General features: G+C 43.1%; 1 protein-coding gene across 1 annotated transcript; it reads right to left on the bottom strand.

Annotated features, from left to right (window-relative positions):
* Positions 1 to 2817: 2817 nt before the first annotated feature.
* Positions 2818 to 13300, bottom strand: LOC115655444. Its single transcript, XM_030570896.1, has 6 exons — positions 13214 to 13300; positions 10002 to 10069; positions 8177 to 8291; positions 5372 to 5484; positions 4441 to 4555; positions 2818 to 3515 (listed from the first exon to the last, which is right to left on the bottom strand). The coding sequence occupies exons 1-6, from the start codon at positions 13278 to 13280 to the stop codon at positions 3325 to 3327; spliced, it is 669 nt and encodes a 222-aa protein (XP_030426756.1). The 5' UTR covers positions 13281 to 13300; the 3' UTR covers positions 2818 to 3324.
* Between the last annotated feature and the right edge of the window lie 6468 nt (positions 13301 to 19768).

Genomic DNA, 19768 nt, shown 5'->3' with positions numbered 1-19768 from the left:
CTAGGCAAGGAAATACAGCTCCCAGGGTCCCGTGGGTTCTCAGCTCCCGTGCTGGATCCCCAGCTGCTCCCTGGCTCCGCTTCTGCAGGGTTGTGAGAGGGGAGGAAATGAGTTTAAAAAAAAACTGGCCAAACTGCCACCCCCTGGAAATGTACCGCCCCAGGCACCTGTTTGTTTTGCTGGTGCCTAGTACCAGCCCTGCTACTGAGGGTTAAGTGCAGCATAACAATGCCCTTTCTGCTAATAGTCATGAGGATTGGAAAAAGGAACTGATATGAAAAAGAACACAAACTGTGGGGGTGTCTGTTATCAGAGCTGTGGACATGGTGTACAGTCAACAAAAAAAATAGAACAAAAACCTTCCAGACTCAGATTGCTTAGAAAACTAAGTAGCCACCAAACCCTCTGTTTATGTTTCATAATTGTTTGCTCTCATGTTCTGTAACTATGTCACCCAACACAGATTAGTGCCGTCTTTGAAAAGGACCTGGGATTGTTTTCTCGCCTTCTGCTTCAGGTGACCAACAACTAAGTATTCTTTTCCTCTTCATGTTTCTCATTTAATTTGCTAAACGGTGATTAGATTTTTAGCAAAATGGGCTTAGCCTCAGCCCTTCTCCAAACTTAAATGAGAGATCAAATCATTGTGTGTCTCTTCTACCAAACCTGCCTCAGTATTGGACTGGATTCAGACAGGGAAGTATAGAAGGGGTGTGGTTAGAAGCTTTTGAAATCTTCTTTCACGCAGCTAAGGGATCTGTACCCTCTCTGAAGGTAATGCATGAGCATGGGCTACTGCAAGCTCAAGGCCAAGTGTCTCAAAACTCTTACAAGTTACATCATCAACGGTGCCTAGAAAAGTTCCATGCTAGCAGCCCTCTGTGGTTAAATCCTCTGAAAAAGAATTTAGTGCCTAATTGAAGGGTCAAGGTAAAATAACCAGAGACATTCATGATCCTAGCAGGGCATGGAAAAGTCGAGCATTCTCTCCCAACTGTCTAGCCTTTGTGGGTGGCAAAACTAACTTATGCTGCTTGCTTATAATCATCAGTTGAGTTCATTACACAGTCCATTGCTAAGGCTAGCTAAATAACGGGGAAAGGAGAAATAATGACACTTTTTTCCTATGCGAAACTCAGAACTTACAGACATTTTCAGCAAGGCATGTCCATGGGCATTTAAAGTATATGAACTCTCCAACGTTCTTGGCTATTGAGTATCATTAACTTTGCTCCTGCTCTGTTAAAAAAATGTAGGCAGGAGTTGGAGGTTTCTGTGACATTGGCCATAGTCTAGAAGTTAGTGCAAGATGTCCATTTGTATCTAATCTGTTTAAAGGAATAACTGCACATGGGTCTTCACTAAAAACAGATATATTTGCATAGGTTTTTTAATCCGTTTTTCATTATCTTATGTAAGCTACTATTTGCTCTGCTGTGTTGGCAATGAAGTTGAAAACCCAGCTAATCTCATTTTATCTGTTTATCAAAAAGTCTGCTAGGCTTGACCAAACTGAGTAAATAGCTTTTACCACAGTGGTCTGTGACGCATCTCTAAACGGTTAATGCAAAATTTCCAAGCTGTCATTTAATTAGACTTGCTATATCGTTATACCATTGATGGGACTCCAGGCACTGTTATATTATCACTTTTCTATGGCACACAGTCCATTTTGAAACACTTTTCAGGGTTTTTTGCACTCTATTTGTAGACCAGGCTATTAAAAAAGACAAGCTTGTTTTACACACAGAGACGGGATAGCTTCCTGAAGGGACAGTTAATATCTTATAAATAAAATATAGAATTTTTAACAAAATGACCTATTTAAAAATGTGTCTTCTTTAAAAATGTAATTAATATCTCAGTGCTATCATTCCATATTCACTAAATGGTCTTAGATTTGACACATAAGTAGTTTCAGAATCTTCACATAGATGGCCTTTGTTTTGTTATTTGGTTGGGGTGAGTTTCAAAAGCACTTAAAAAGGGCTTAGGAGTGGTCTCAATTTTGCCACTTTACTAGGGTGAGTTTGGTATTTAAGTGGTTGCAGGGGTAACTTTTCCATGGAAATCATCCCAGTTTTGCCACTTAAATGCCAAAATCACCCCACTAAGTGGCAAAATTGAGACCACTTAAGTGACAAAAGTCACCATACTGAGATACTTAAATGAGTTCTTTAATGGGATGATTTATGTGGCAAGTACCCCCTTAGACTTCTTAAAGTGGCAAAACTCTCCTAAAGTGGCAAAACTGAAACTATGCAAGTACTAAAACTGGAATATCTTAAGTAGGAGAAGTCACCTCAGAGTTAGCACTAATATGGTACTAATAAGACACTAGTAAGCACTAGATAATACTAGTAAGGCAACAAAAGTGGCAAAACCACTCCCCCCCGGACCAATTAAATAGCAATCACATCCGAGACCACTAATGTGGAAAAAATGGGACTCCCTGAGTGGCAAAAAACACCTCTTAGACCACTAAAGGGGTAGAACTGGGAACATCTAAGTGGGAAAAGTCATCCCAAAGGCCACTAAAATGGAAGAAGCGACCACACTAAAATGGCAAAACAGGGGCCATTTAAGTGGCTAAAATCAACCAAGAGACTGCTAAGGGGACCACTAGTGGTAAAGATCACTTAAACAACAAAATCAGGGTCACTGAAGTGGCAAAAATAACTTATGAAACCACTAAAGTGGATGACACCAAGCTGGGAGTGGTTGCAAGCACTTTGGAGGACAGGATTTAATTTCAAAATGACCATATAAATTAGAGAATTGGTCGGAAATCAACAAGATAAAATTCAATATATTTAAGTGCAAAGCAAATGCACAATTACAAAATAGGAAATAACTGGCTAGGCAGTAGTACTGCTGAAAAAGATCAGTCCAGGATTGTCAAACTGACATGAGGAAAGTTTGCACATTCACTACTCATGCACTACCAGTTCCCTAGATAAAGAGAAGACTTCGATCTCCAAGGCTGTCAATTAAGTATCTTTCATCAGCACTGAACAAATTTAATCTACATAACTGAACACGTTCTTTATTGCATAATACACATATTGGGAAATAGACCGTACTGCCTTAGCTTCAGCTCTGAATTCTATGCAAACTCCATATCTGTGAGCGTCTAAGGGCTGAAGTTAGTTCAAATGATGGATGTGCTCTTCAACCCTTCCTAAAAATGCCACATGTTCATTGATCTGAGAACTATCCCATTAGTTAGATATGAATTGACCTGCCTTTAGCTTTTACAATATCCTATGGCAATTACAAATATAGTAGCCCACCTGCCTGCACTACGTTTGTTGAACCATACACCTAGTTACCACACAATATACAATCAATTGCCATTTCACGTTTCTGAGAGACATCCTCCTCAGCCTCAGCAAGTTCTCCGAGGAAGATTTCTATCTGCTCGCTTTCAGCAGTGGCATTGGCTATTGTTTGTTGACAGCACATGTGAGCGGGGAAGTATGCAGACTTGACTCCACTCACGGCAATGGGTGAGGCTGTAAAGACAAAAGGAGATTAGTTAATAAGCTGAAACCAATGGACTAGGCATGGCAGGGGAGTTTGCGTAGTGGCCCCAGAGAAACTATATCCACCCCTACCAAGTGAAGCTCAGGAATAGCATTTGCTGTCTGAAATAAAGCTGCTCCTTTTTTTGACCCTCGCAATCAGCTCAAGTAAGAGTGAAATGAGTCTCCATAGTTAAGAGTGGAATGCTTTCACCAAACACAGGAAGGATGGCCTTGTGGGCAAGGCACTGAAGTAAGACTCAAAAAGTCTGTGTTCCATTCCTGGCTCTCTCACAGACTTCATGTGTGACACGTAATCTCTCTAGTCTTCATCTGTAAATGGTAGATTATACTGCTTTCTGCGTGCTCCCCTTTGTCCATCTTATTTATTTAAACTCTTTGGGGAAGAAACTGCCTTTTTATAGTGTTGCACAACAGGTCCCTGGTTTGGTTTTATGCACACTAAATGGCAATCCCTCCTACTAATATTATTCCATGCATTGATACACTATCTACAGAAGACGTTAGAATCCACACATTGATCACCAAGCACACAAAAACAAAGTAGAATATATATTCAGGTATAATGTCATAAAAGGTACCGCATGCGCCAAGATGATTACTGGCTAATAAATGTGAAAAACTATCAAAGTTGAAACACAAAGTTGACCTTTCCTTTACTGTGGGTTTAAAACTAACAGTATTTCTAAACCTGCAGTAAATAAAACAGTACTAATACCAATATTGGAATAATTGCTAATTAGAATTTTGGGAGTTTTCTTAAATCAGTTGTTTCCAGGGGGCCGCAGACTATATCTAAGATTTCTAAAGGGTTCTCACCTCCATTCGAAATTTTTTAGGGATCCATAAATGAAAACAACTGTCTTAAATAATAATAGGTTTCAAAAATACTCACAGATACAATCAGCCAGCCTGTTTTCACCAACTAGTTGTGTTGTCCAGGAATAACCAGTAGATGCTCCACATTTCTCATATACCCTACTTCGTCTCAGAAATCCAAAGTCATAACCCTTGTGTAACATGTATGAAAGAAATTCTTTGAATTAGATGACATAACTGAATCATGTTTACTACAATAAACTGTAATGTTAGTCCACTGGATTTCAGTGAGAGTACTTGTGTTAATAAATTTACACATTTTTGCAGAATCAAGGCCTTCATTCGTATATATGTGTGGTTATATATCAGTAGTTACAATATTAATTGGAAAATTGGAAGGAGTCAGAAGAAAGCCATTAAGAAGGAATTTAAAAGGATCTGAAACTATGATAAAAAAGGGAAATATAATCAGATGGCAATTATAGGATAACAAACCTTAGGAGGAAATAACATTAAGGAGGCATGATTGAAGGTGTAAAATTAAGGAGTATTGACTTAGAACTAAAACAAGGAACAACAAGTTAAGTATCAGGACTCCATGAAACAACAAAGGAGGTGACTAGGTGTTTAGAGTCCAACAAATCCAATAAAACCAAGCATAATGGGAAGTCATAATGCAAGCTTCCTTCAGACAGGTCTAAAAAAAATACAGCACGATTCTGTTCTGCAAAATTCTTCCTATTCCAAGCATCATTCTCCCCAATATAGACAATAAATGCGCAGCAATATAGGGACATATGTTCATACAAAAATTAGGCTAAGGGTAGCCTTCAAACTTAACACTGTGATCTAAGCATTCAAATATGTCTATGATGAGTGCAGAAAAGAACTAGAAAAGAAGAGGAGAGATAACACCAGAGGTTTCAACACATACGTTTCAGGGTAGAAGGGCTACTGTATTAATGCACTGAGTTACTATAATACTAACTGTAAAACATGTACAATACCTGGTTACACATTGGCTTGCAGTAGTGGACACTGTCAATGCTGACACACACAAGACCACCATTTTTGGGCACCTCTGGGACAGTGCAATTTTTTGTCATAAAGGCATTGCAAGCTTTAGAAAGAGAAAATAATTCAGAGCATTGGAAATTTGGCAACCTTACAAAATTATGCTGTATGTTACAGGGTCAGGCCAGACAGCTAAGGAGAGTACAGGGAAGAAAGGTAGCCTCAGAATAAGCAGGTCCCTCTTCCCCTGGTAACTGAGCAGGGGTTACTCCAGGTTAATTAGGACACTTGGAGCCAATTAAGAACCTGCTAGTATGGGTTAAAAGCCTCCCCTCCTCCCATCAGTGTGGGTGATAGTGTGTGAGAGTGAAGTTGAGTGGTGTGGTAGCTGACAAGGACCAGGGGAGAAACCCACAGGTATAGAGACTGGGGAGAAACCCTACCCTAAATAGGAGCTAAGGACCCTTCTAGGTCCAAAGACCTGAAGAAAAGGACCCTGCAACAGGGGAGAGATTGAGCTGTGCATTTGATGTGGTGCTGTCACACCTGGAAGGGCTACTAGAGACTAGGGCCTCTCTCTCCCCCAGCAGGAGGGTCGGGAGGAACCCTGCCCAAGCAAAGTGGGAACAATAAGCCAAGCGGCATGGGGAAGTAACCCAGGGAAGCTAGCAGCTTTCCTGGGAACTGACAGCATGAGGCTGTTACTTGTAGGTTCCTGGGTTGGGGCCTGGAGTACAGGGTGGGACTGCCCCCAACCCCCTCTTTTCCTCTCACTGCATGTCCACCGAGGAGGCCAGAAGTCCCAGTGAAGCAGTGAGGGCTTAACAGGCCCAGAAATGGGAAGACCACTTGGAGACAGAATTTACCTGCCCACTATACACTGGGGGAGGGAGGGATTCTGAGAGACAAGATGCTATCCTAATCCACTGCTAAAAAGAAGCACAGGACCCATTGAGGCAGAGAAGAAGCCCTGTTACATGTGATTGAAACAAGTCTTAATTGCACTAAATGCAATTATCACCATCAAATCTAGGGTACACATTCTCTTCCATGCTTTTGTCTCTCTGACTTGCTCAGGAGGCTCAGAGCACACACTTTTCATGAAAATATTAGCTTTGTCAAACACAATTTTCCATCAAGAACTGTTTTGATAGAATACTCTCGACCAGCTCTAGTTGTTATGTTTTAAAAGTGCATCATGTTGTGTATGGCTCAGGTTGGCATTTACAATCAGTGCAGAGAAATTTGAAAATGTCACATTTAAAATAATTCAGATATTACACAGTTTTATGGAAAATATGGTAAACTGCCCATTACTCAGTGCTGCAGATTCAGTAGACCTACCTACTGCAGCTACTTTCATTTCCTATAACATGAAAGGCTAGAAACATTTTGTTTTTAATAACATCCTAAGGTTTAGCTACATTGGTGCTGAAAAGTTAGTAATATCCAGTTCAAGGAGAAATATTCACACTAGCTCTGATCAAGCTAGCATGCTAACTAGTATCTCTAGTGTTGACACAGCAACACAAGGGGTGGAACTGGCAAGCTGCCCAAGTATGTACTTAAGGTTTCAGACAGGATCATACTCATAGTAGCTAGTCCTTCGCATCATTTGCACCACCATGGTTATATTTATATTTTTAGCATGCTAGGCTGATCAGAGCTAGTTGCACCTTCCAGCTCCAGTGTAGATTCTGTAGAAAATGATCCCCAGAATAATACTCTTCGCTACGTACTCAGGGGCATAACCCCAACTTTGAATACCTCTGGTCTAAAGCCAAGTTGTAAACACTAATATCCTCCCATTTTATGTAGATTGTGAGAAAGGACTTGTTGGGAGAAATGGACAATATTGCTTCCAAAATCTCAGTAAACATCATTGCATCATCTTCTGTGTTTGGACTTGGCGAAGGAGGTGACCTGGACCCAAGGAATATATGTATCTGGAAGGAATCCGTACCCCTATCCAGGCCCATAGCGATCCAGACAAGAATGTAGGTACACACATGTGTGCAGTGTGTGGAGCTGCATAGGAGAACATCTCTTGCCTCTCAGATTCCCTTTGCATCTCAGCCTACTGTGAAGTGTCTGGAGGGCAGACAGAACTGACGAGGCCCTTTTCCCTTGCTGGGGTTAGGGACACTGGTGGCAGATCTTCCTTTTCCCCTCTGTCCCCATGAAGGAGAGGGAGACCAACAAGGGGATAGATCTACCTGTAGAAGAAGGGAGGCTGTTAAGGGACTCAGAGCTTGGACAATTCTTCTCCAAATCCGGTTCAATCTCTCTCGCTTCCTGGGTAGAAATTGAGGCAAAGGCTTCTCTGAGGTTGCTGGCGCTACACTTCTGGCTTTCTGGTCTGATTTCAAGGATTAGGCCTTTGTGATGTCGTTGACTAACCACATCTAAGCTTGCTTGTCTGAGGTCAAGGGACAGGCTGTTGTGAGATCACTGGTTCAGCATCTATAGCTGTTGATGGCACAGACCCCCGTGAAGTTCCTTAGGCTCAGATCTTAAAAGGTATTTAGGTTTAGGCTTAAGTACCTTTGAGGAGCTGGGACTTAATCATGATTTTTTTCCTGCTGCTTCCACTTCAGACCTGGTACGTTCTCATTTTGTCAGCCAGCAAAGAGCAGGAGAGGGGGGTTTGGAAGAGCTGATGGGGGTTGAATCTGACATTCTGGTTCAAGCCCATCATTAATGATGCCCAAATAATTCCTCTGGCTACTATACTATGAACATAGATTCCCCTTCAGGTAAAAGTGAAGAGTTTTTCCAATAAAAGATAAGATCCTCACCTTTCCCTTGAACCTCTCTTAGGCGATCAAGTACCTGTTGCAATGACCATGCAAGGGAATTGATTTCAGTTCTCTTATCATCAGGAAGCATTTCAAGGAAACACTGAGAAAACTTCTGTGGAGGGAGGAAAGAATGGACTGTTAGTGTGGGAAAGGCTTGTGACATTCACAGAAAAGAGAAATGTCATTATGTTTTTCATTATCGTAACAAAGATATTTTTTCCTAAAAATAATTAACCTAAACCTGAAATTTGTGTGCTTATAAACAAATCTGCACAAATAAATGCAGAGACTTGTGTGCTATTGTCAGAGAGCTCTGGGATATTGACCTTGGTTGTTTTATTTATAGTTTAAGTGATTTTAAGCACAATTACCCCCACTGCCACAACACACAACCTCTGATGCCTTCAAAATTACACAGAATTTGCAAAGAGAGGTGAGACAATAAGTAGGTCCAAATCTGGGTTGGACAGTTAGAACAACCATGCTCTGCTTTCCTAATGGCCTAAGCACTAAGAGTATGTCTACATTGCAATATAAGCCCAACAGCTGACTGGTACTGGGGAACCTGGGCTTAAGCATCCACATAGTATCTTAACCATATGTTAAGACTTTTCTAAGCCATGCTCAAACCTAGGGCTCTGGCATCCACACTACAATGAGCAGACCCCCCAGAGTCCCTAGCATCCTCCCCAAAATGTGGCCCCTCTAGACCTATGACCATGGTGCACTGTGGGAAAACTTTACTGCCTGCCCTGCTCATTACCAGGAAGCAGCTCACTTTCCAAAAGGTTTGATCGGTTAATTCTCCATTGCGAACCTGGGAGGCTCTCTGATAGCGTGCTTGCAGATCTGTGGTCAGAACAGTATGGGTTAATGCTGCCCTGAGCTACTCATTCACAGAGGATAGGGGGTAGCTTCCATTTTCAAAAGAAGGGATTGCAGATTGTTGGAATAGAGAAGACTAAGAAAGTTGTCCCATAGAATTGTGGGATACTTCTGGAAACTCCCAGGACCCAAGACAAGCAGGGCTGCATCTACACTGCAAAGCAATAGGTCTCAGACCCTGGGTCCTGGCGTAACTCAAGCTCATACCTTCCAGTCTTATAGGGTCCCGGGATCCTGAGTCACCCCTCAGCTAGTACAATTGCAGTGTAGATATAAGGGTGGTTAGGCTTGAGCCTGGGCTTAAGCACGGGCTTATGTTGCAGTGTAGACATACCCTAAGACTACTGTGGTGCCAAGGAGAGCTGCAGGTGGCATGAGTGGAAGGAATAAAAAGCTGCAATCCATGGATTGTCAGCAGAACCACTCCTCACAACTGCAGCTGTCAGTATGGTGGGTATGCACCTTCTTTATGGTGAAAATGGAAAGAAGAGCAAATGTATTTGCTTATCTGCCTGCCCCATCCCAGCTCCTCCATCTCCCTTCCTCTGCTCCACCCTTCCTCCACAGTGCGAAAGGAGTCTTCTGCACAGATTCCTGACATTCTGCCCCACCATTTCTTCACTGAGTGATTTGTTCCTAATAATATTGTTAGTCCATACAAAGATGAGGCACAATTCCATGCAGAATCCTTCAGCCCATGGCTGCATTTATGCTTGTCTGGTACAGTCTTACACCTGAGGTGCAAACTCCCATCTGTCTGATTAGTAGGCAACAGCTCTACCAGCTGAACAAAAAGTGACCCTCTTCATTCTGGTCTAGTTGCAGACTAGAGTACAATGTAAATCTCTCTTCTTTATACACCTTAAACCTCATCAGCTCCAGCCCCGTACATACATACAGCTACGAGACCACAGAGTGCATAAAAACAGGTCTTTACCTTCACGTGATGATTCAAATCACTTAAATCAGCATTTTTACAATCAGCAGTTCCAGCTTCAATAAAATCTAAAAACAAGCAGACAGGACAGCATATTTATCTGTTGATGCTCCTAAAAATAAAAAAAGTACATTTTTCTCTACCTGTTGGAATATCCTAGTGGAGCACTAAGAAAAGATGAAGGAGGAGACGTTATTCTTATTATATTTATTATTACATGCACATTTTTTGTCCTTAGAGATTCATATCACAGTTACTAGCATCTGTTCTCAATATTTTCACAACTAAAGAGACACTCAAACAGCGTAGGCCATATAACGCACTATTCTGAAAGGAAGTTAAATCCAAAGCAATGCGCTTAGTAGAGGATGACATCCTGATGCAATTATCAATGTTTTGCTCACCCCGTTCAGAAATACTTTGTGCCATTTGTGGTGGATAGATTTGAGACCTAAACAGGTAAACTGTGTCCTTTTACCAAATGGGACCAAATTCTGCTCTTAGTGATATGGATGTAAATCTAGATACAGACTATTAATTTCAGATGTGTTATTGTAGAATTATGCAAGTGTAACTCAGATCATAATCTGGCCTATAAAATCCACTGGGAGGAGAGGATTACTACGGCAATGGCTACTAGACTTTTGTCTTTGGAGACCTGGGTTTAAATCCTGGTTTAGATCACAAGCAAAACTGAGCTTTACTGGATTTACTCAAATGTCTCTTCTGAGGAGGGCCTTCTAGCCCTCCAAGCCTGTACAGTAACTCCTCGCTTAAAGTCATTCCGGTTAACATTGTTACATTGTTGATCAATTAGGGAACATGTGCAATTATAGTTGCACAATGCTTCCTTATAAAGTTGTTTGGCAGCTGCCTGCCTTGTACATTACTTGCTGGAAGAGCAGCCCGTTGTAGCTAGCTGGTGGGGGTTTGTAGCCAAGGTGGACCAGCAGCTCCCCTATCAGCTCCCTGCTCCCCTAAGTTCCCTGTGCAGCAGCCGCCCAGCAGGCTACCAATTGCCAGCAGTTCAGCTGTCCCTTCCTCCACTGCCATGTGCTGCTCCTGCCCTCTGCCTTGGAGCTGCTCCCAGGAGCCTCCTGCTTGTTGTGCAGGGAAGGAGGGAATAGGGGGGCTAATGTCAGGGTGTCCCCTCCCCCCACTCCTGCCCCCCCACTTACCCCTTCTTCATATAGAGCAGGGTGGGGACAGGACAGGGCTCAGGATGAAGAGAACTGGCCACAGCTGCTGTCTCAACTTCCTGATCTTTTTAAAGGCAATGTACTTAGAGTGGTGTCAGTGTACTTAAAGGAGCAATGCACACCTCTTTCTCTCCCACACACAGGGTGTGTGTCTCTGTCTGCCATGCTGTCTCCCCTCCTTCCATTCTTGCTGCCTTGTAGAGTGTGAGACTACATTAACAACAATGTGTTAACCCTTGAGGGCTCAGCTGAGTACTAGCTCATCATTTAACAGTAAGGCATTCTCTGGGAAATATCCCACCCTCTTCCACCCCCTGACTTCACCACCTCAACCAAGGTTCACAATCAGCATTGCTGTGTACAGTATTAAACTGCTTGTTTAAAACTTATACTCTGTGTGTATGTGCGTATATATATATATATATATATATATATATATATATATATATATATATAAAACTTATACTCTGTGTGTGTGTGTATATATATATATATATATATATATAGTTTTTTGTCTGATGAAAAAAATTACCCTGGAACCTAACCCCTCTATTTACATTAATTCTTATGGGGAAATTGAATTCACTTAACATTGTTTCACTTAAAGTCACATTTTTCAGGAACATAACTACAACATTAAATGAGGAGTTACTGTATATGCCAATATATTTGTTGGTCTAATGAAAGGTATCACAATACCTACCTTTAGAGTTACAAACCCTCCAGGATTGTCCTGGAGTCTCCAGGAATTAAAGATTAACTTTTAATTAAAGTTAATGTCATGTGATGAAACCTCTAGGAATTCAGCCAACCAAAGTTGGCAGCCCTACCTACCTTGTCCAATGTTTTGTTAGCACCAATACTGTCTTTAGCCACACAGGGGCGGCTCTAGGCATTTTGCTGCCCCAGGCATGGCATGCAGGCTGCCTTCGGTGGCTTGCCTGCACCGAAGCTGCGGGACCAGCGGACCCTCCGCAGGCAAGCCGCCGAAGGCAGCCTGCCTGCCGCCCTCGTGGCAACCAGCAGAGCGCCCCAGGGTGAGATTTGGCCTAGTGCAGAGGGTTGCACAAGGCCCTTTGCACCACCTAATTCAGAATTCTAATGGTGCACAGGGCTTTGTGTGGGGTCCTCAGCATTGGGGTGAACTTCATCCTGAGTGGTTAAGTATGTGTATTCCCTTTAAGGGGGGCACAGAAAGATCTTAAAGGGGCCCCTGATGTCTCCCCGTTGCCTTGTGTAAAATAAATCCCATAAAGCCACCACAGCAGCTCCTACCTCACTCTCTGATACCAGTCCCTATCTCAGGGAGCATGTTTGAGAGAAAAGTGGTCAAGCCGGGGAATTCTCACTTCCTGGGAATCTCTGGCTGCTTGATCCAGCCTTAATCAGCCAGGTGTAGGTTAGACTGAAGCTGCTTTAAGTTATGCTGAGGACTGCTTTTGTCCCTGGCCATCCTAGGTTTAGATGAGGAGATGTAAATGTTGCTTAAAGCCACCTTTGCCCCCCTCCCTCACTTAGCTGCACGCAGGGCAGCTCAGACAGCCCCACAGCATGGTCTTCTTGTTAACTCTTCTCCTTATGCATGACTAGTGTATCTCCCTTTGAAATTACTGCTTGGTCCCAAGCTCACCCACTACCTCCCCTGAAAAGAAATGACAAACTGTGAAGAGTAAAGGTGACAAATGGAAAATAGGAGGTTTAAAACAAACAAACCTTTCCTGTCAGACAAAGGGTGTCAAATAAATAATCTTTATCAGTACAGTAAGAACAAGCAAAGCAGAAAGAACAGAAAGAATCTTGTGTGCATTTTTGCAAGATCAGATGGTTATGATTCAAATTCTAGCTTGGATAGCTGAGAATATCAATTTTCAAATTCAAACCTACTGCAGGAGGTGCTCAAATGCCCATTTTAGACACCGCTTTGTCTATTTGGCTGCCCGAAGGAAGTCGCTGCCTATTTCGGGTTGAAAATTGTTTTCAGTAAGGTATTATTAAAGAATGGTCACAACTTACCTGTAATAAGCCACACTGTACTGATGAAAAACAGCATTCGCCAGAGCAGGTGGGAGTTGTACTTCATCTCTGCTACCGTGGAGCAGGTAGTAGTTATTCTTTCCTTGTGAAGTCAAAAACAGGCACAGGGGAAGCACAGACAGGGCTGTATTTGCACTGGGTCACTGGTTATTTAGCTTGTGCTTTGTCCAAAGTTAACAGTGTTCCCATCATGGAGTATGCGCATTGCCCAAGCTCCTGGGAACCCTCTGGAGACCCTGCCAGGAATGCACCTAGGAAAGATGTTTATTTACATGGTATTGGATAGGGGCGCCCACAGTCCCTGCCGCTGCTGCCACAACTGGGAAGTCCTCTGACTAATTCACTAGTTTGCTGTAAACCTTTTGATCACTTATTATTTTCTAAACTTCAAATGCCTGGTTTGTCACCTTTAAAAAGAAAAATATCAAAAAATTGGCTCATTCACTACTAGTTTTCACCCACCTTAGCAAAATGGGCCAGACTCACAGCTGGTTTTAGCATACTGCAGTTAGCTAAGGGCAAGAGGTAGTTGAATCATTCATGGAGTTATTCCTTTGGGGACTGATTTTCCACTGCTTTCTGCCCTGGGTAGCAAGCTACAACAGTGCAAAGTGAATGGAGAACAACTCTAAATGCTACCACTGTGTAAGCAAGTGGATAATCCTGATTTGTCAGCATTTTGCATCTGCTTTGTACCTATGTAAATGGCTACACAATTTCAAATACAGTGGAGAATCAGACCCTTTCTCTGGGAATCATTCACATATTAATCCTGATTTCTGCTATTTACTTCTAAGTTTTTGCCAAGTTCAGACAGTTTATAAACTAAAGTTTGTTAACAAATTGCTTGCTTTGACTATTTGTTATTCATTATTCATGTTGTCTGAGCAGTCAGCTAAAGCACGTAAGATTGATTCTGCTCCCTCATTGGAGGACTTTATAAAAAGGTGAATTTGATGGTGAATAGCATATAATAAGTTGCAAACAGCAAATACCCCTTCTTTCCATGTGAAAAGAGATATCCATGCCAAAAAAAGCCCAACCACACACTCTCCAAATCCAGCCATTCCCAAAACTTTCATGCAAAGAAAAATCTGTTCATATTAATGAATGCAAGTAGAAAATTAAAAGGAACATCAGCATGCTGGACCCAGAGAGCCACTAGGAATTTGAAGGCCTGATGGAGAACATTGTTTTTCAGGACTCTGCCTGCTCTATTTAAATCATTCTGGTAATATGCAGAAAGCCCTCACTACCATCACGCATGTGGCTATCTTTTCTGTGGATAAAGAAAGGATGGCTTCAGCCTACAGGATTGCCAAGCCAGCCCTTCACTAGCGCTAAATTCACCCTGATAAATCTGCTAGCATAGCTTCATCTAGATGTCTCTCGTCAGTTGCTCACTTGACCTCCTGAGGCCCAGAGCTTCAAAGGTATTTAGGTGCCTAACTCCCATTTATTTCAATGGGAATTAGGCACCTAAATACCTTTGCGGAGCTGTGCCTGAATATCTAACTTTCACATCTCATGGGAAACAAATACAGAAGCAATTTGTGAAAATGTTGATCATGGTTTTGATGATTTTGACATGACTTCTGCATATGGGTTTCCAACCCAACGTAACAAACAAATGAGCTATTGTTTGCACTTTTATGGCAGCTTTGCAACTGACTCTCAGGACTGTCTGTTTAGCGTGGGAGACTCTGAATGTGAGTAGGCCCACAGCCAAGAGGAACGGTAAGTGTCTTAGCAAAGCATATGCCTCAGGCCAGATATTTTCAGGAATTAGGCACTGACAGACAAGGCGCCAGATCCTTGTCTCGCTTCAGCTGCTTTGTGCTGGTCTGACAAAGGAAGCCAGCCACAATGCTAGTTGATCCAGTTGGCTGAGGCTTCCCCTAGAGTGAGGGGACTCCCTGGATTCTCCATGACAATACTTCCCCACCGCCATGCTGTAGGGGTCGTCTCCCCAGGGTGTTCTATCTGTGAAGTGTCTATGTCTTGGCAATCCCTAGCCGCTGGGACTCGCCCTTGGGGCTATAGACAGCTGGTGTAAGCTAAAGGAGCCCTGAGGCTGCTTTGATTTAAGCTAGAGACTAGCCTAGGGATGGGAGGGTAAAGTTTGTGAATAATGATCTTTGTCCCTCTCCCTTCCAACTTGAAGCGAGACCAGGACCAGGACCTACAGAGTGAGATTTTCATAAATGCCTAGGGGCCAGATTTTAAAAAGTATTGAGGTGTCTAAAGATGTGGATGGGTGCCTAGAGGGATTTTCCAAAGTTAGGCACCTCACTGATTTAGGTTCTTAGAAAAAAACCCACGAGTTGTCTACCTGCACCTTTAGGTATTTAAATACCTTTGTAAATTTGATCCTGGGGTGAAATTTTCTAAAGTTCTTAAGCAAATGAGAAGCCCAATTCTCACTGACTTTCAGTAGAAGCTGGGTGCCTAGTATTCTTAGATGCTTTTGAAAATCCCACATTAACTGACTTAAGGCCATATTTTAAAAAGTTATTTAGGTTCCTAGTGGGATTTTGAAAAGTGCCTACCCAGACAATGCCCATGGAACCTAGAAGTCAAGGCACTTTTGAAAATCCCAATGAGTGCACATCTACATCTTGAGGCTGTCCATTAATTGATACATTAGGGTGGATAAGTGGGTCTTGAAAAATCACCCACAAAAGTGTTATGGAATTTATGGAAAACCCTTTAAATGTCCCAATACCTTTACAATTCTGACCCTTAAGACCTTGTAGCAGGGCAGTTACTCCACTCCAGTAGAAAAAGGCTAGGCTGATTGGAGAAGCAGCCACATGTGGGGCCATGCCCCAATCAGGTCCAGGGCGCTAGCTTTTTTGCCATCCAAAGCAAAAAAATAATAATAAAAAAAAAAGGGCGGCTGGACTGCCAAAGGGAAAAAAAAAAGGCAGCCGCAGGGAGCATGTGGAGGGCGGTCAAGGTCGCTCACAGGGGGGTGAAGGGCAGTGCTGCAGCCCGCTCGCAGCCGAGCGAGAGGGGCTCCCCCCTCTGGCCTTCGGTTGCTTCTCCTGGCTGGGCAGGCGGAGCCCTCAGGGGCTGCAGGAGGTGCTGGCTCAGCCGCTCCTTTAAAGGCGGCTCTGCTGGGCAGGGTTCATAGTGGCGCAGGAGGCGGAGACCGGTGCAGGCGGAGGGGAGTGGCACGTCCCGGGGAGCTTAGCAGCACAGTGAGTGGCGAGGATCACTAGTTCCTGCCCCCTGGGCCAGGGTCCATGCATCACCTGGGCTGGGACTGGCAGGGCACGGGGAGCCAGCTGGGGGCTCCGGACATGCGGAACTGGCTGCCAAAGCAAAAAAAAAAAAAGAAACCACGGCAGGGCGGCCAGAATGTGCTTCCCGAAGATTGACTGGAATGCCACCCCTTACAATGTGCTGCCTCAGGCACATGCTTTCTCGTCTGGTGCCTGAAACGCCCTGATCAGGCCACGCCTGGCCCTGCTATAAGGGCTCAGGGAGGAGCTGGGTCAGGTCTCTAGTTGTGAAGAGCGAAGGACCTAGCTATCTGAGAAAAGGGTACCTGGAGCACAGCAGTGATGGGGAAGGGCAACAGGAGCTGGGGAGCTCCAGCCTGGCAATTCCCCAGGCTGAGGCCTTGATAAAGGCCTAGACGGGTACTGGGGCTAGGAGATGCAGCACAGGGTTAGGCAGAGGCAGCTGGTCCAACCTCCTTGCCAATGATGAGTGGCCATGACAGACTGCAGTTTGCCCCAGTGAGAGGGGGCTGGATGATGACTGGCAGTAGCCACCTAGGCAAGGTGGGTGTAGAGGGCTGTGGGTTTCCCTGGAGGGGAAACCCAGAGTGTGGGGTTATTGCTGGGGCAAAACCCTGAGGTAAAGGGCACCGGGGTCTGAGGCAGGTGAGTCACTGGCCACCAGGAGGTGCTCTGAGTGCTGGATGAGCTAATTCCCAACTGACCAGCAGGAGGTGCTATGCTAGTGAGTCGTCACTTTGCTACAGACCTATTTTCAAAAATGACTTAAGCATTTAGAAGTAGAGCTAAATGAATAACTCATTTTTCAATACACCACCATTTCCAAAACAGTAAAAATTTGTTGTGAGTCAAACTGAAAATGAATTTTTTTGAAACTTTTGGTGACTCAAGAAGTACAACAAAAATTCTTTTAGGGTCAAACTTTTATTGTGACAAAATTGAAATGTTTTGTTTCTTTTTTGTTCATTTACAAATATTAGGAACTTTTTTTAAATAACATTAAAGAAAATGTTAAACCAAAAAGGTCTTCTGAACCAAGAAAATGAAACATTTCAAATTTCTCAGATTTTTTTTTTAACTGAAACACTTTGGCAAAATAATACAAATTTGCAAAATGGTTTTAGTGTCACCAGATCTGCCTTTTTCACTGATTTTTTTTTTTTGGCCGGGGGTGGGGGGGAAGTGTCCTAATGAGAAGTCTAAGTTTTATTGAGAAATCAATGGGAGTTGGGTGCCTAAGTCACAGGTTCTTATGAAAATGTTACCCCATGTGTGTAGCAGTTGTTTTTTCCTACAATTAATATTAACAGGAAATAGGGTTCAGTTTATGACATGGGTATTATTGATTCAAAACTAGTGTACATTGAAACATGACAAAATAGAAATTAAACACAGAGGCCCTTTGCTGTCTATTTATTTATCATACACAGAACTAACAGGAAATGAATACGGAAAGATGGCAGCAGCATATTCAGATCTCAACAAGTAAGACCTCTTGGCAGAGAAAGCAGAAAAATACTTTAATCACAAACATGCTTGGAGATGGATTTTCACTTAAATGTCGTAAGTGTAAAAATGTCACACAGACAGGCTGCTCTCTGACCAGCTACCCAATGGGGCTTTGCAGCATTCCTGCTATCCTCATTGCTGCTGTGCAGTTGCCAATCATAAAGGATTTATCTCAATCTCATAGTTACTGATTTTGCTGGGTATATAGGCTCCACAGGCCAGATTCTCAGCCGGTGTAGATTAATGTAGTTTCACATTAGACTGATCCAGAATCTTTCTGGACAACTATAACATAGGCAGTAAATAGCTAATTGACATCAGTAGTGCTTTGGTGATTTACACAAACTGAGGATCTGATCCTACATATTTTTATACTTTAAGAACTTCTCCTTCTATATTTGGAAATAACAAATTAGTTGCTTGGTGGTGATGCTTCTCCCTGAAAGCAGAGGTGGTATTTTATGCCAACAAAGAATATATATTTCTAGTCATGTGAAATGGGGCTCTCAGATGAGAAGAACCTCAGCTGGTCTGTTTTATTCCATCACATAACATTCATTAGTATATGCAGAGTTTTAATTCTTCCCAGCAAATGAAGTCTGGAGAACAACTGAGGGTAACCACTTGGTCACTGCAGTGGCCAAGAGTATGCTGGATTGAAAAAAATTACTGGGCTAGATTCACAGAGGTGCTGAGCACCCACAATTCCCATGGACTTCAGCCAGACATACAGGTAATCAACCCTTCTCAGGATCTGGCCCATTAACAGCTGCACTGAGGAGCAACCCTTAAAAAGAGACAATGTCCAAAGTGGTTAGAAGGACACATTGGCAAAGAGATTATCTGTTGCAGTAAGGAGGAATGGCATTTTGCTTCATACCCACCCACATTATTTCTGGGCAATAGTTACAGGGGAGGGTGGGTAAAACACCTCCCTCCTGAAAATGATTGAGGGAAGCCAGTTTTGAGCCATTGTGTTACCACTCTTTGGCTGCCCCATAGGAGGTGTAGCCATTACAGCACTTAGCTTTCAGATCTCAAACTCATGGATGTGCAGAAGCTAGAAGGTTAGTTAGTAGGATCATCTTAGTTGGTGGTGATGCAGTGACCCAGCAAGGTTGGGGCATTAGTCAGGTTAATGGGAGTTGGGTTGCTTGGTGATGGGATGTATGTTGGAGATAACATTGGTGTAGGGCTCAGGTTAGGATATTTGTTTGGGATGTAGCAGGAGAGTTTGGCAACTGAAGAGTGAGAGGCTATTGCAGCTGGGATGGGAGAGGGGGGAGATCAAGTCTCTTCCACAAGTGAAGTAGCGGTGTCAGACATTGGAAAGAGTGGAGGGAGTTGGGTCAAAGTGCTTGTGGGAATTGTGTAGCAGATGGAAGTTAGGTGTCTGGGCATATGGAAGCGTTTGGCAACAGAGAAAGCAGGCTCTGGCTGGGACCTCGTGACAGGGATACATTATGGACAGTAATGCTTATCTGCAGTACTGGTTACAAGTAACATCATTTGCAATGTTAATATTAATATTTCTACAGCACCTTTTACACCACAGATCTCAAACCATTTCCCAGTAACAAATTCCCCCCGTCACCTCATAACACTCCTGTGAGATAGGGACATATTATCCCATTGCATAGACAGGGAAACTGACACAACTCTGACTTACTAAGAATCACACAGGCAGGGCCAGGAATAGAATCCAGGATTCCTGATGCACACTTTAACTACTAAACCAGGCAAGAGGAAAGTTTACAAGCTGGGACCAAGGAAGGGT

The sequence above is a fragment of the Gopherus evgoodei genome, chromosome 7 (genome assembly GCF_007399415.2).
Source record: "Gopherus evgoodei ecotype Sinaloan lineage chromosome 7, rGopEvg1_v1.p, whole genome shotgun sequence".
Lineage (NCBI taxonomy): Eukaryota > Metazoa > Chordata > Testudines > Testudinidae > Gopherus > Gopherus evgoodei.
Note: the sequence above shows the minus strand (reverse complement) of the source record. Positions and strands in the feature narration are given on the sequence as shown.

What these genes read in the sequence shown, in the direction of transcription:
- LOC115655444 (XM_030570896.1), bottom strand. Translation starts at nt 13,280, where the DNA reads ATGAAGTACAACTCCCACCTGCTCTGGCGAATGCTGTTTTTCATCAGT. An exon ending in ATTTGAATCATCACGTGAAG is followed by an intron (nt 8,292 to 10,001) that starts GTAAAGACCTGT and finishes CTCCCTCCACAG; the next exon opens with AAGTTTTCTCAGTGTTTCCT. An exon ending in CAGGCTGGCTGATTGTATCT is followed by an intron (nt 3,516 to 4,440) that starts GTGAGTATTTTT and finishes TTGTCTTTACAG; the next exon opens with CCTCACCCATTGCCGTGAGT.